The 16,803-nt window shown below is 40.1% G+C and overlaps 1 protein-coding gene across 1 annotated transcript in view; it reads right to left on the bottom strand.

Moving 5' to 3' along the window:
• The window catches only part of WDR27 (WD repeat domain 27), an 896,914-nt gene that overhangs the window by 867,589 nt on the left and 12,522 nt on the right, over positions 1 to 16,803 (bottom strand). The window contains 1 exon segment of the mRNA XM_053712226.1: positions 7,728 to 7,852. Coding sequence (XP_053568201.1) covers positions 7,728 to 7,852 — 125 coding nt within the window.

Raw genomic sequence — 16,803 nt, 5'->3', positions numbered from 1 at the left:
TATTATACGGGAAGGAGCTATTATCTTGTTTAACCAAAATTCAATCTTTAACCAGAAATTCCTGATTTTTGGGCAGGCCCATAACATGTGCTGAAGGTCTGCCTTCAGAAGTGAACATTTTGGGCATGACTTAAAGTTACTACTTCCATATCTATGTCCTTTTTCAGGAGTAAAATAGGTCATGTATAACAATTTCAAATGAGATTCTCTCCAGGAAGCGGCGAGAGTGGCACGAGCAGTTTCCAATATTGATTGATAGAACAGTGGGGGATCTAAGGGTTGTTTGATCAATGCACTCCACTTGTTTTGGGTTGTCTCAACATTTTTTGCTCCCTTTACTGATACCAACAATTGGTACCCACATACAATTGAGATGTGTCTCAGTTTGGCAACGGCAAGCCAATTTCCAACTTTATCCAGAGACCAGTTCCATCCATATTTATAGATGAGATTTAGGGCATAGTGTCTTGCCTGGAGGTAAGCGAAAAAAAATTTGTTTGGTATATTAAATTCTAATCTCAGCGTTTCAAATGATTTAACACATCTTCTCTCAAAATCTAAGATCTGACATATGTTGCTGAGGCCTAATATTTTCCATTTTCTGAATACTCCCTCCTGTATACCATCCCCAAACTGTGGGTTACCCAGAAACGGAATATAACGGGAAACATGATACTCTACCTCTAATGTAGTACATATCTTTTTCCATGCCAAAATAGGGTTGTAGATAGATTTTAACTTTTTAATTTGATTCGGAATCTGATTGGGATCATTATGTATCAATGCTGTTAATTTTAAAGGATAAGTTATGTTTTTTTCCAAGTCGTTATCTGTTACATAATTCTTTAAATATACCCAGTCTATAACTATACGAGCTAGAAAAGCTTGATTATATGCTCGTATATCTGGGAGCGCAAGCCCCCCATACTTCAGTGGTAGAGATAATTTTTGAAGAGAGATTCTGGGTTTTCTATTTTGCCATATAAATGATCTAAGAGTAGAATTAAGAAGATCTATGTCTTTCTTTTTGATAAAGAGAGGAATATTCTGTATCATGTATAGAAGTTTAGGTAATAGCATCATTTTATAAGCAGCAATTCGGCCTGATAAAGATAGCGGGAAATTTTGCCAGTTTTTAAGGGATTCTTTAATTTTATTTATTATTGGAGTGAAATTAAGCGAATACCAAGTATCTAGGTCGTAAGAGATATTAATTCCCAGATATCGGAAAGAGTTATGAGCTATGTGGAAAGGAATTTCTGTTGATGAGTCTTTTGTCTGAGTGATCCAGAATAATTCAGATTTTGTATTATTAACCTGATAGCCTGAGAAGGACCCAAATTGTTGTACTATATTTAAGAGTTTAGGTATATTTAATCTTGTATTGGTCATATAAATGAGAACATCATCTGCATATAAAGCAATTTTAGACTCTTTCCTGCCCACCCTTATCCCATCGATTTGATGTCTTATATAAATGGCAAGGGGCTCTATAGCAAGATCAAAGAGGAGGGGGGAGAGAGGGCACCCCTGTCTAGTACCACAATGTAATTCTATATCCTGTGATAAGTTTCCATTGACCAATAATTTTGTGGTAGCAATTCGATAGAGATTGCTAACAAACTTAGTAAAATTTTCTTTCAGTCCAAAATTATTTAAGGTATGAATGAGATGATCGTGGTGGACTGAGTCAAAAGCTTTTTGGGCATCTATTGATATTATTGCCTTATCAGGGGTGTCCTCTCTCTCCCCCCCCTCTCGAAGATGCAGCTCTCTAAAATAGTCGATAAGAAGGAACAGTTCACGTATTTTTGAGGCAGAGTTTCTGCTCTGTATGAACCCAGCTTGATCTGTATGGATAATAGGAGGTAATATGGTTTGGAGTCTATGGGCTAATATTGAGGTTAAGATTTTATAGTCGGTGTTGAGTAATGCTATAGGTCTATATGATTCCTCTTTTGTTGGGTCCTTCCCAGGCTTCAGTACCAAGGTAGTATAAGATGCAGAAAAACCATGTGTTGGATCCTTTCCTTCTATATATAAATAATTAAATAGAGTAGTTAAATATGGTGTGATAGTATTATTTAGAGCTTGGTAAAATTCGTTCGGTAGTGCGTCTGGGCCTGGGGCTTTATTGTATGGCAATTTTGAAATTACTCTAGATACTTCTATTTCAGTAATTGGGGCATAGAGATCCTGTAGGTTCTCATGATGTAATGTGGGGAAAGTAATTTCGTTCCAAAATTGATCACGTGTCTGTATATTAGACTTTCTTAAAGAGTATAGATCAGAATAATATTTAAAGAATAATTGTGTAAGTTCTTCAGTCGTATTGACTGTTTGTGCTCCCGTGTTTATATACTCTATCAATTGGGATCCTCTTTCAATTTTGAGAAGTTTAGCTAGCAATTTACCCGTTTTATTGCCAAATCGATATAACTTTGCCTGAACCCTGGCATCTTTCTGTGTTGTTTTGTAAAGCAAGAATGAGTCTCTATTTTGTAGAGCTGAGGTATATTTGGCCCAGCTTTGAAAGGAATTTAAAATTAAATGAAGATTATATGCGTTAGAAACTGCTCTTGCCAGCTCCCCCTCTCTTTGCTTAAGTTTTTTAGTTCTATTTACATTATATGCTATAATTTCCCCTCTTAACACTGCTTTAGCCGTCTCCCAGAATAGGAGAGGGCGTGAGATGTAGTCGCGGTTCAATAAAGCATAATCTTTAAATTTGGCTTCCAACCAGTTTTTAAATTTAAGATCTGTAGCAAGGAATGTTGGAAAAAAAAATCGTCTATTTGTTTGCCCACTATTATATGGTTGAAGATCTAAACAAATTGGGGCATGATCTGAGATAACTATTGGAAGTATTTGAGCCCTCACCTGCGACTTACATAGTCTCTCGTCCACTAAGAGAAGATCTATCCTTGAGAGAGACTTATGTGCCTTTGAAAGGCACGTATACTCTCGAGAATCAGGATTTTGGAGTCTCCATATATCACAAACTTTTAGGTTAAGCATTATTCTAGAGAAGAGTTTTGATTCTAATTTATCTCTTTTGGTTCTTTTTAACGCACGATCCTGTCTTAGCCTGTCCAGCAGGCATTTAGGGGTCATATTGAAGTCTCCACCCAATATCAGATATCCCTCAGCACATGTCATGAGCCTGTTTTGTAGTACTTCCCAAAAGGGTACATTAAAAACATTTGGGGCATAGATGTTACAGAGTGTATATAACGTGTTATCTATTTTAATTTTTAAAATTATGTATCTCCCTTCGGTATCTTTTTCTGTTTGTATTACCTGGTACTTAACATTTTTGCTTATTAAGACAACAACTCCCCCTTTCCTCCTAGTACTTGGAGAGAAAAAAACCTCTTGGACCCATGTAGATTTAAGCTTGAGGACCTCTTCAGTTTTCAAATGTGTTTCTTGTAGGAGTGCAATAGAGGTATTAATTCTCTTCAAGTAGGTTAATATGGTTTTTCTTTTAATGGGGGACGTGAGGCCACCTATATTCCATGAAGTGACTTTAATTCTACTTGGCATGTTCATTATTTGTTAAACATATAAAGAAAAAAAAAAAAAAAAAAAAAAAGGGGAAAAAAGGAGGGGTTAGAGGGAGGGAGGGACCGTGTTTGAGAGAGCTGAACCTTTCAATTCTCTCATTACCCTTCTTGGAAGAGTCCATGTTTATATTCAGTAAGAGATTAAATTTACTATAATATCCCTATAGGCTATAATCTATTAATCTGAGGGAAATTTTTGAGCGTAAAATTTTCCAGCTTCCGCTGGAGTATCAAAAACAATTGATTGATTTTCTATGAATACCTTAAGTTTAGCAGGGTACAATATATTAGCCCTTATTCCCTGCTGGATAAACTTTGTGCACATTGGAGTAATTTCTCGTCTTTTATTGACTGTCTCCATTGAATAGTCTTGAAAAAATAAAATTTTCGCTTCCGCTAGAAATATGGGCTGACATTTATGATAAGATTGCAAAAATGTAAGCTTGTCCTGATAATTTAAAAATTTAACAATAATTGGTCTGGGTCTGGTATTTTTGGAAGAATAAGGAGGGCCAATTCTATGTATTCTTTCAATAAATGATTTAGGGAAGTTATCTGTAATTTTTAGGAGCTGTGGGAGTGTTACCATAAGTAGTTTGAATAGATCTTCATATTGTCTGTCTTCGGGGACACCTATTATTCTAAGATTATTTCTACGTGCCCGATTCTCTAGGTCTTCTATTTTCGTTTGTAATTTTAAGATGGTATTACTTGAGGTTTCGGTTTTGGCATTATACTCAATCATGTTATCCTCAAGGTCAGATATCCTCTGTTCTGCCTCCGTAAGCCTACTTGCAAATTGTCTGACTTCTGATGTTAGATGGATTATATCTGCTTTAATCTCGTTTCTTAAGATTTCGAATTTAGGTGAAAGAACTTCTGATATTCTTTGAACTAAGGATTGAATATCTATAGGTTCAGATAATGTTTGAGTGTTACTTGTGTGTGATTGTGATTCAACGGTAGGGTCTACGGAAACCTTATTCCGTTTATCTCTTGGTTTAGCCGCCATTGGGGAAGGTGTATTTTTGGAGTGAGGGTGTATAAATTTATCCATGTGATTGTGTTCCTGTAATAGTGCAGGATGTGTCAGTAATCAGTGAGAAGGAGGATAAGAGAGAGAAAAAAAAAAAAAAAAAAATTATTTTCCCTTTTCTTTTCCCCTCTCCAATCCCCCCTCTACCTCTTTTTGTGAGTCTATTCCTCTTCTCTACTTATGAGGGATAGAGGGGAAGAGTGTAGGGTGTGAGGTGTGTGGGATGTGAAAAAATCAACAATCGTGAGGAAGTGCATTAGTGTAGGGGCGGTGGAAATAAAATAAAACAGTGTGGAATAAAAATCAGTGTTTGCAGTTATCTCTGTTGTGTATTCTTTATCCTTAATTTAAGAGTTTTACCTCTGTAGCTAAATTAAATCTTAATGGCCCTTTCGAAAATGGAGGATAGCTATATGCTATTGTATATAAGAATTAGATATATTCAATTTATATTGCTTTCCAATAATATTTGTATAAACAGGGGCATTATTTCAGTAGTTTGTGATCTTTTTAAAGAAGCAGAACCGTCTTCCTGGAGACCTTTTTGTTTATCCCATAGGGACACAGGATACAATCCTGAAGTTTATAATTTTGTATAGTGTCAGGATTTACCCTTATATAAAATTCCAAAAAAAGAAAGAAAAAAAGAAAAAAAAAAAAAAAAAAAAAAAAAAATATTCAATTGCTTTTTGATAGCAGGGCTACAACTATCTTATTTTGTGAACCTTGCCCTTGCAAGAAGTACCAATTACAGTCCTAGCAGTTATTTTTCGAACAATATCAAAAATTATATTGATGTGAGACCTTAGTTCTAAAAAAAAATTTTTAACTTGTAATTTTTATCTCTTACTTCGCCTGCTAGTAACTTATAATTTATTCATGCAAGCAAATAGAGTTCCTTGGCCTTTTGCACTTAAACCACGGTATGTTAAAGAAAAAGGCAGGGTTTATGCATATAGAGATATCTAGCCTTTATAGTCAACCTTATTTGTATTGGAGACCTTTTATGTTAACCATGCTATATAATTTAAGGCAAGAATTTGCACTCAGGGGATACAACGAGATATGTAGCAGTATATGATAGGTAATTGTTAATATATAGTTGTTTCTATTATATTCCCTCTATTTTTACCAGACTTAGAATTACTTTTTAGACTTGCTTTTACAAGAATACAGAGATAATATCATCAGTTTTGTGCATATCAAATTTTTTGTGCATACATGAAGAGTCCAATGAATTTTGGAAGGAAAATAATGAAAATAGCAGCAACATAATTAGCTACTTTACCAGTTCCAGCTCTTAACTGCAGATAGTTTGTAGTAAGATCAGGCTCTTCTTAGCAAACTGTTCCCCCTGCGCATCACCGGTGTAGGGGGGAGCGTGCTTCGGGGTGTGTGACAGTAATAGCCTCCTTAATATTATGTTTGAGGCTTTCTGTAGTATGTACCATGGGGAGCGTTGGTCGTCAAAACGAGATCCATACAGGCTACAGCTGTCCTCACCCCTCTCGCAGCATCGGTGGGAGGGGTCACATAGAGGGACAGCAAACACAGCCTGTCAGGTATTAGAGATCGCTGGGCTCTCCCCCTTCTATACGAGTAGGCTACCGGAGCCGAAATGGGAGCAGAGTCCTGGAAGAGATACACACCCCGGGGTTCGTCTGCGGCAGGTAGTGAAGAAGAAGCCGATACACGCCAGGATCGTGTCACAGTGGCTGTCAGGTAAGAGCGTCCAGTCCGGCCAAGTCTCAGGAACTCCTTCCTGCCTTAATACAGAGCACTTGGATCCATCTGAGATATTCCCAGAGGGCGGATTAAACTGTGCAGGAGGGCAGAGCCCGATAGGCAGAAACAGGGCGTCTCTCAACAGGTGTACCAGCAAGTAAGTAGAAAGACAGCTTTTTGTAGTAGGCTTTCAGCGTGCACAGAAACCTTCAGTTGTTTGCTTATCTCACTGAGCATTTACTTTAGGGGAAATGTTTAATGCCGAAATGGGAACAGAGCCCTGCAAGAGATACACATCCCGGGGTTCGTCTGCGGCAGGTAGTGTAGAAGAAGCCGGTGCACGCCAGGATCGTGTCACAGTGGCTGTCAGGTAAGAGCGTCCAGTCCGGCCGAGTCTCAGGAACTCCCTCCTGCCTCAATACAGGGCACTTGGGTCTATCTGAGATGTTCTCGGAGAACGGGTTGAACTGTGCAGGAGGGCAGAGCCCGATAGGCAGGAACAAGGCGTCTCTCAACAGGTGCACCAGCAGGTAGGTAAAAAGGCAGCTTTTTGTAGTAGGTTTTCAGCGTGCACAGAAACCTTCAATTGTTTGCTTATCTCACTGAACATTTACTTTAAGGGAATTGTTTAATGCCAAATGACAAAGAAACTTCCAATTGCTGCAGCATGCAGTTATAGTGCAATGTCTTGGCACTAGAAGAATTCCAGCAGCGGTATGTTTCACGCTGGACAAGCCATCCAGGGTTAGTGGTTTAGGCGGGAGTAACTCGCCAAGAGCTTGTAGGGTGGATAGATCAGCACAGGTGCAGCGTGTGTCCTCACACCTGGACTCCTCCCCCGGAACTCTCGAGAGCCTAGAGCATTTCATTTTAAACAACTTTCCAATTTACTTCTATTATCAGATTTGCTTTATTATATTGGTATAGGTGCAGCAATGCATTGCTGTGAGCTAGATGAATGTATCATGCGAGCCAATGACAAAAGGCATATAAGGAAGTGCAGCCACCAATCAACAGCTAGCTCCCAATAGTGCACTGCTGCTCTTGAGCCTACCTATGTATGCTTTTCAACAGAAGATGTCAAGTGAACTAAGCAAATTTGACAAATTGGAAAGATGTTTAAAATGATATGCTCTATCTGAAACACAAGAAAAGTTGGTTTTCATGTCCCTTTAAATGTTTCTCTTTCATAGGGAATATTTCTGAGTAAAATGTCTTTTTAAGCAAACTTGACCTTCTTCTATCATGAGTCAGTGAACTTCGGTTAAGGTCATCAATATACTCCTAATGTCATATTTTAAATTACTTAATATGTCACAACATTTATTAAAGACCTTCTGTTATTTTGAATATTATTCATGGATGGTTGAAATATTGGTTTAATTTGAAAAATGTCTTACCTCTTTATGGAGAATGAATATTTTATTTCCAGCACATGCTAACACCATCTTGCCATCAGGACTGAATGCTAAATGGAATACCTCTCCTAGAAGTGTACCAATGACAGTACCTCGAGGGAGGAGTCCTGTAAATATTTGGAAAGAACAAAATATTTACGGTTTAATGCAAAGACATCAACATATTATCTTACACCCTAACATATATAACATAGTTTAGTTCCACAGATATTGAAAGGTCAAAAAGGAAATTTATGCTTACCTGATAAATGTATTTATTTTACGATATGACGAGTCCACGGATTTCATCCTTACTTATGGGATATTGCCTCCTGGTCAGCAGGAAGAAGCAAAGAGCTCCACAGCAGAGCTGTATATATAGCTCCTCCCTTCCCTCCCACTCCAGTCATTCGACCGAAGTTAGGAAGAGAAAGGAAAAGCCAAGGAGCAGAGGTGACTGAAGTTTAACAAAAATAAACACCTGTCTCTAGAAAAAAACGACAGGGTGGGCCGTGGACTCGTCATATTGTAAAAGAAATAAATTTATCAGTAAGCATAAATTTCCTTTTCTTTTACAAGATATGACAAGTCCACGGATTTCATCCTTACTTATGGGATACAATACCAAAGCTATAGGAAGGAGAGCAAATGGCGGAAACATATAAGCTAGGTTGAACGACCAAGGCACTGCTAAAGCATCTATCAGTTCGGCCTGAGGATCCCTGGACCTGGATCCGTATCTTGGAAGCTTGGCATTCTGACGAGATGCCATAAGATCCAGCTCCGGTCTGCCCCATCTGAGAATCAGGGTGGCAAAGACCTCCGGATGGAGTTCCCATTCCCCAGATGAAACGTCTGTCTGCTCAAAAAATCCGCCTCCCAGCTGTCCACTCCTGGGATGTAGATTGCTGACAGATAACAAGAGTGGGTCTCCGCACACCGAATTATCTTGGATACTTCGGTCATTGCTAAGGAACTCCTTGTTCCTCCCTGATGATTGATGTAAGCCACAGTCGTGATGTTGTCCGACTGAAAGCTGATGAATCTTGCCGAAGCCAACTGAGGCCAAGCCTGAAGTGCATTGAATATTGCTCTCAATTCCAGAATATTGATTGGAAGTAGAGACTCCAACCGAGTCCACGCACCCTGAGCCTTCAGGGAATTCCAGACTGTGCCCCATCCCAGTAGACTGGCGTCCGTTGTCACTATCGCCCATGAGGGTCTGCGGAAGCACGTCTCTTGGGACAGATGATCCGGTGACAACCACCAAAGAAGAAAGTCCCTTGTCTCCTGATCCAGATCTATCTGAGGAGACAAGTTTGCATAATCTCCATTCCACTGTCTGAGAATGCTCAGTTGTAGAGGTCTAAGATGAAAACGAGCAAACGGAATGATGTCCATTGCCGCCACCATCAATCCAATTAACTCCATGCACTGAGCCACTGATGGCCGAGGATTGGACTGAAGGGCTCGGCATGTATTCAGAATCTTTAACTTTCGGACCTCCGTCAAAAAGATTTTCATGGATATACAAATCTATTAGAGTCCCCGGAAAAGGAACCCTTGTCCGTGGAATTAGTGAACTCTTTTCTAGATTCACTTTCCACCCGTGAGTCCTTAGAAAGGATAGAAAAATGTCGGTATGAGACTTTGTCAGCTGATAAGACGACGCCTGGATCAGAATATCGTCCAGATAAGGCGCCACTGCAATGCCCCGCGGTCTAAGAACCGCCAGCAGAGACCCTAGAACCTTCGTAAAGATTCTGGGTGCTGTGGCCAGCCCGAAGGGAAGGGCCACAAACTGAAAGTGCTTGTCCAGAAAGGGAAACCTCAGGAACTGGTGATGATCTCTGAGGATAGGAATATGCAGATATGCATCCTTTAAGTCCATGGTAGTCATATATTGACCCTCCTGGATCAATGGGAGAATTGTCCGGATAGTCTCCATCTTGAAGGATGAAACTCTGAGAAACTTGTTTAGACTCTTGAGATCTAAAATGGGTCGGAACGTTCCCTCTTTTTTGAGAACCACAAAAAGATTTGAGTAAAACCCCTGTCCCTGTTCCTGTATTGGAACGGGGCAAATTACTCCCATAGTGGAGAGGTCTTTTACACAACGTAAGAACGCCTCTCTTTTTATCTTGTCTCCAGACAATCGTGAAAGGAGAAACCTTCCCCTTGGAATGGAATTTTTGAACTCCAGCTGATATCCCTGAGACACGATTTCCAGTGTCCATGGATCCTGAACGTCTCTTACCCTAGCCTGAACAAAGAGAGAAAGTCTGCCCCCGACTAGATCCGGTCCCGGATCGGGGGCCGCCCCTTCATGCTGTCTTGGGAGCAGCAGCGGGCTTCTTGGGTTGTTTACCCTTGTTCCAAACCTGGTTAGGTCTCCAGGTGGCTTTGGCTTGAGAAAAGTTCCCTTCCTGTTTAGTGGCAGAGGAAGGGGTGACTCCCTTGAAACTACGAAAAGAACGAAAATTACTCTGTCGTCCCCTTAGCTTAGATGTCTTATCCTGAGGGAGTAGATGACCCTTACCTCCCGTAATATCAGAAATGATTTCTTTCAGATCAGGACCGAATAGTGTCTTTCCCTTAAAGGGAATAGCTAAAAGCTTGGACTTAGAGGACACATCCGCCGACCAAGACTTTAACCATAAGGCTCTACGAGCCAAAATAGAAAATCCGGCATTCTTAGCCGCCAATTTGGCAAACTGAAATGCGGCATCTGTGACAAAAGAATTAGCCAGCTTAATTCTGTCCATTATTTCCTCTAAAGAAGTCTCAGTCTTAAGAGACTCCTCTAAGGCATCAAACCAAAAGGCGGCCGCAGCTGTGACTGGTACAATGCAGGCCGTCGGTTGTAATAAATATCCCTGGTGCACAAAAAGTTTCTTAAGAAGACCCTCCAGCTTTTTATCCATAGGGTCTTTGAATGCACAACTGTCCTCAATAGGAATAGTCGTACGTTTAGCCAGGGTAGAAATAGCTCCCTCCACCTTGGGGATCGTTTGCCAAGAGTCCCGAACGGTGTCAGCTATAGGGTACATCTTCCTAAAAATAGGGGAGGGAGAGAAAGGGATACCCGGTCTTTCCCATTCCCGTGTAACAATTTCCATCATTCTTTTAGGAACCAGAAAAACATCAGAGTAAGAAGGAATTTCTAAGTATTTATCCATCTTGCACAATTTCTCTGGAGGAACCACAAAAGAATCACAGTCGTCCAGAGTCATCAAAACCTCCCACAGTAACAGACGGAGATGTTCAAGTTTAAATCTGAAGGACATGACGTCCAAATCTGTATGGGGTAAAACACTTGCTGAGTCAGACAGTTCCCCTTCAGAAAGGGTCTCCTTACCCCCCAATTCAGATCCCTGGGAAGGTATATCAGAGATAGCCATCAAGGCCTCAGACGTCGTAGGAACCATATGATTTTCTGTCCTGCTGCGTTTGTCCTGTAATATTGGCAACTTAGATAACACTTCTGAGAGTGTAGATGACATAACTGCAGCCATATCCTGCAAAGTCAAAGAAGCAGACGCCGATGAAGAACATGGCGTTGCTTGAGCGGGCGTTAAAGGCTGTGACGATTGGGAAGAAAGTTGCGGCATACCCTGAATATCATCACCAGTCTGAGCATCTTCCTTAGACATATCTTTATTAAAAAATATCTTTTCTTTACATTTTAAGGCTCTCCCCACACAAGTGTCACAAAGTGTAACAGGAGGTTCCACAATGGCATCTAAGCACATGAGACATGTACTTTGCTCCATGTCCTCCATAGTAACAGATGCAAGGTACAAGCTTATTCAAGCCCCTTCTAATCAACAGAACTATTAGCGTAGCATATAATAGTATAATGTGCCTTTAAATAGTTAACGTCTAAATATTAATAGTGTACTGTGCCTTTAATAATAATTTTATTAAGCCCCAAACAGAATTAAAAAATAGCAGTAGTTAGGTGCGGATCAAATATAGACGTGCACCTCACATGGGCCCCGTTTGAAACAAAAAAAATAAAACTCCAGTCACCCTGCCACAGCTCCGCTGCGGCTCCTACCTGCCTCCGTGTGACAACCGATCTCCGATCAGCGTGCCTAGGGACTTTAGTAGCACTCGTGACAAACGTACTTAGGAGCTGCACAAGTACACTTTCAATGTTCACCGGGCCTTAACTGATACGCAACAGCGCTAGCAAAGCGCGCAAATTCAGTCCCGCCCATCGTGGGTGTCAACAAACACGAAACCCGGGAAAAAAACGGCAAAGGCCTTTAAACACAGTTTTGCCCGCAATGTCTCATAGCCCCAGCGTCAGCCACAAACACCATACAGTTTTGCCCGTTCTCTAATAAAAACTAAACAGAGCAATGCCCGCTATTGTCTACATTTGCGTAGCAAATTACATGTCCCAGCGCTTCTGGCTAAAGTATGCCTGACTGTCTGAAAAAATAAACAATGTGTGGTATGTCTATCTTGATAATGGCATCCAAATATACTGTGTAGGGAGACCCCTTACTAGAGTCCTTAACCCCCAAAACACCATAACAGAGCACAGTCAGTTCTGAGTATCTGCTTCAAGTCCCAGAAATAAAACTGCACCTACCTCCATGATGAATAACAGCATGAAATCACTCACAGTGTCCAGAGGTCCACTATTTCCTCCAGAGGTCCTGTGGATAAGAAAGGGTCTTAGGCAAAATCACTAAGTCCATCTCCAGGCAGCACCAATAGGGGAGGTGCAGTGAGAGTAAAACCCCACCAGTTCCCAGCATATTGGTCTTCCAGAAGTTGCCCGGTATAAAAATAGTACACTTTGGCACCATTTAAAAATAAAAAATTCTTGATTGAAGAATCTAAACTAACACCTCACTTTACCTCTTCCTATCACTAACACAGGCAAAGAGAATTACTGGGGTGGGAGGGAAGGGATGAGCTATATATACAGCTCTGCTGTGGAGCTCTTGCCTCCTCCTGCTGACCAGGAGGCGATATCCCATAAGTAAGGATGAAATCCGTGGACTCGTCATATCTTGCAAAAGAAAGTAAATATTTGTTTTTGTGCATTTGAATGATTATCCAAAAAAAATAATGTAAAGGTTGTTTAACAGCACAAAGAAACTAGCAGAAGTGTATGGACATCATATTTATATGTTAATATGTTAATAAAACCCCTCACTTTCCTGTCTGACATAATTGTTATTTAAAAAGCAATACTTCACAAATACATAGGGGGTGCTTGATGGGTGTTACTTAGGAAACAGAACCAAGAAATGCGAATTACAATAGATATGATTTTGTTTTTATTTTTCTTAGCTCACTGTAGTAGAACTCCACACAAAGGGCTCCATGTACAAAGCAGCGTGAGCTGCTCCGGAGCCCTTGCTGGGCAGGTTCGCACAGTCCCGGTCATTAGACTGCTGCTTCTTACACTCTTTGCCACCTCTGAGGTGGCGAAGAGAAATCCCAGAGAGCAAGCGAGCTCTTGGTGATTGACAGTCCTTCTCTTGCACGAATGAAGATGCAGGCAGCTGCATACTGGCCAGCGAACAAACAAATCCACTGCTGTATGCAGCAAAGGCGTGTGGACAGCTTCTCAAGTTCAGAAGCTGTTCGCACGCCCCTTAATACATGGGGCCCAAAGAGATATAAAATCAGTAAACACAAAAGTGGGCAGAATAAATAAAAACACAGACCAGGGAAAGCATGCTGAAAAAATGGATTTAACCAGAAGCCAAAACAGATTGCATAACCTTTCAGGTACATTTATCATCTGCCAATCAAGCTTTTAGTGCTTTGAAAATGTATGACCTTTACAGAAATTCACAGAGGAGACATCTCCCTTAACTTCCCAATGATTTAAATTTATCTTACAGATTAAGCCTATAATACATTTAGGATAAGCACATTTTACAACTGATAGGAGATGATACAAAAAAGAATGCCTCCAAAAATTTTAGTTTTAGAAAGCAAAGTCCATGCAGAACAACAAGAAGCCTGTCAGCCAGTTTGTCCTGCTGAGATAGATATGAAAGAAGCAAGAACAATCTTCAACCAAACCTCAGCTACATCCAAAGTATGGAGTTTCTTCTAATCAGCTTAAAACTATGGAAAACAAATGTCCTGAGACTGAGAGACATGGAAACAAGAAACCACCTTCAGTAAAAATGATTGTAGTTACCAGACATCTACTTAGTCACAATAAAGATTTAGGAGAATTAAAGTATAGCATCCTTACCTAAGCTCCCATTTAAAAAAGGTAATAAGAGCCAAGCAAAAAAACGATCTTCAACCTAAGGTTCCAGAGGGATGCATCCTACAAAGGTTTGGGAAAGGCAATTATAACAACTATGTAAAACCTATGTAGACAGTTATGACTTATGTAAGGGTCACATATGTGCCATAATTTGAAAAACTGACAAAATTAGGGACTTCTGAACTCACTTAGCTCCAGTAGAGGTCAACAAAGCAGAATCCTGAACTTTCAAGGAACTTTAGGATTCCATCACATAGGAATTTGAGGGTATGATGCAGAGCCAAATAATCCACCAATTCTACATGTGACTGCGTCCATGCAGGGAAATAGTATCCACAACCAGATATGAGAGTCTAGATTTCTTCAAACATTTCATCAAACAAATAAAGGATCTGTGGATATAGGTGCAAAAAGTGGTCTGGCATCAGACCACTACAGGAAGTACAGGAAGAGTCAAAAGGTGTGTCCACAGCCCATCTTATCAGGAACAAGGATGCCTTAGTAATGATGGATTGCCACAACTTTTGCTTTGTCTTGTCTTTTAGGAAGCGCATTATCAGAATTCTATATTGATGTATCTGATTATGATAAATAATGCTATTTAGATTTTCAACCAGGTAGACTGTCTATAGTGACTTAGATAGTCCACCCAACAATTGCTTTTCCCTAGAAGGTAAACTGTTGTGGTGTCAAGGAAATGCTTGCCTACTCCAGAGTCCTTGCTTTCTGACCCAGCTTTGAGCACCTACAGTATGCTTAATGAAAACAACCCATTTTTTACTACCTAGATAATAATGTCTCATCAAAGACAATTGTTAGGACTCGACTCTTTCTGAGACTTTATATATATGTATATGTTATATATATATATAATATATAATATATAATATATATATATATATATATATATATATATATATATATATATATATATATATATAAAAACACACAGAGCACAGAGAAAGTCCTGCACTCACTTGCAAGCTTTCAGCTAAGATAAAAAGCAAAACTGGGTTAGTTACCACATCTGGCCAAATGGGACAAGCCCAGGTACCACGTCAACGTCCCTCCTAAAACCTGGGTCCCTAATACAGCCATACAAATGAAAGCTGTCAATCAAACAAACTGGGAACAAGTCAAGGGTTTACAGACTTATGTAATCACCCTAGAAATATACAAAACACGTAAGGGGACTGCACTCTCAGACTGAACTTGGTACACATACCATGACCCTGCAACATGCTCAGCCCTGGGTGCTCAATAGCACTCTCAGGAAGCTGTGCTGTCACCAGAGTCCCAGGCAGTTAACCCCTGACAAATCTGGGTGCAAGGTCTATGGGGAAAATTACAATATAAATTAATAGAACACACAGAGAAAGTCCAGCACTCACTTGCAAGCTCTCAGCTAAGATTAAAAGCAAAACTGGAGGAGTTAGTTACCGCATCTGACCAAATGGGACAAGCCTAGGTACCACGCCAAGGCCTCTCCCAAAACCTGATCCCTAATACAGATATATATATATATATATATATATATTCTGAAAAGAACAATCAATAGAGGTGAAAAGGCGCTCTGCTAGCCTCAGTCTTTCCGATATATAAAGAGATTTTCTTAGAATAAGACAGTTTTAAAATAGCAAATGTGTGCTGTTGAAATGGATATCTTTTGTAGAAGACTTCTTAGTGTAGTATAATGAAGTAAGGAATTCCTGCTTGCCAACTTAAACCTCAATCATATGAGGTAAGGTATTTGCTCTGCATGGGTAAAGATGATTATGTCTTTTAATCCCTGCGTAGTGACCTTTGGATTTCCTAGACCACTTGTTGTTCCCTTGGTTTGGAAGGAGACAATGAATGTAATGGTAATCCTGGACTCTCTGTTGTTCTTTCATATGTTGATGAGAATCTTTGTCCCCTCAGATGGTTCTCCATGTTATGTTCAATATGTTGTATGTGTGTAATTATTGCCAAAATGGTTGGCAAACAGGTTCATTACAAGAGCGTTGTGACCTCTCAGGCCACCGAGGTTCCAAATCCAAACTCTATGTCCCTGGAAAACACTTTTACAGAAGGAATGTGCCTTTCTTTGCTAAAAGTTAGACAATATTCATCGCCTCCAAAAACAAGCTTTTACTGTGCAGTCATATTGGTGTGGGACAGATCTTTAGTTTGAGAATGCAGGTGAGACGTCTACTCCTTGTACTGAACCACAGGACTGACCAGACAGAACAAATTATAGCTTGAACTCTGAGCACAGAGAAAGTCCAGCACTCACTTAAGAAGCAAAACTGGAATAGTTAGTTACCACATCTGGCCAAATGGGACAAGCCCAGGTACCACGTCAAGGTCTCTCCCAAAACCTGGGTCCCTATTACAGCCATACAAATGGAAGCTCTCAATCAAACAAACTGGGAACAAGTCAAGGGTTTACAGACTTATGTAATCGCCCTAGACATATACAAAACACGGAAGGGGACTGCACTCTCAGATTGGACTTGGTACATATCCTATGACCCTGCAACATGCTCAGCCCTGGGTGCTCAATAGCACTCTCAGGAAGCTGTGCTGTCCCCAGAGTCCCAGGCAGTTAACCACAGACAAGTCTGGGTGCAAGGCTTATGGGGAAAATTAAAAAATAAATTAATAGAACACACAGAGAAAGTCCAGCACTCACTTGCAAGCTCTCAGCTAAGATTAAAAGCAAAACTGGAAGAGTTAGTTAATACATCTGACCAAATGGGACAAGCCCAGGTACCACGTTAAGGTCTCTCCCAAAACCTGGTCCCTAATACAGCTATATATATATATATATATATATATATATAT

Source organism: Bombina bombina, chromosome 4 (assembly GCF_027579735.1).
Source record: "Bombina bombina isolate aBomBom1 chromosome 4, aBomBom1.pri, whole genome shotgun sequence".
NCBI lineage: Eukaryota > Metazoa > Chordata > Amphibia > Anura > Bombinatoridae > Bombina > Bombina bombina.
Note: the sequence above shows the minus strand (reverse complement) of the source record. Positions and strands in the feature narration are given on the sequence as shown.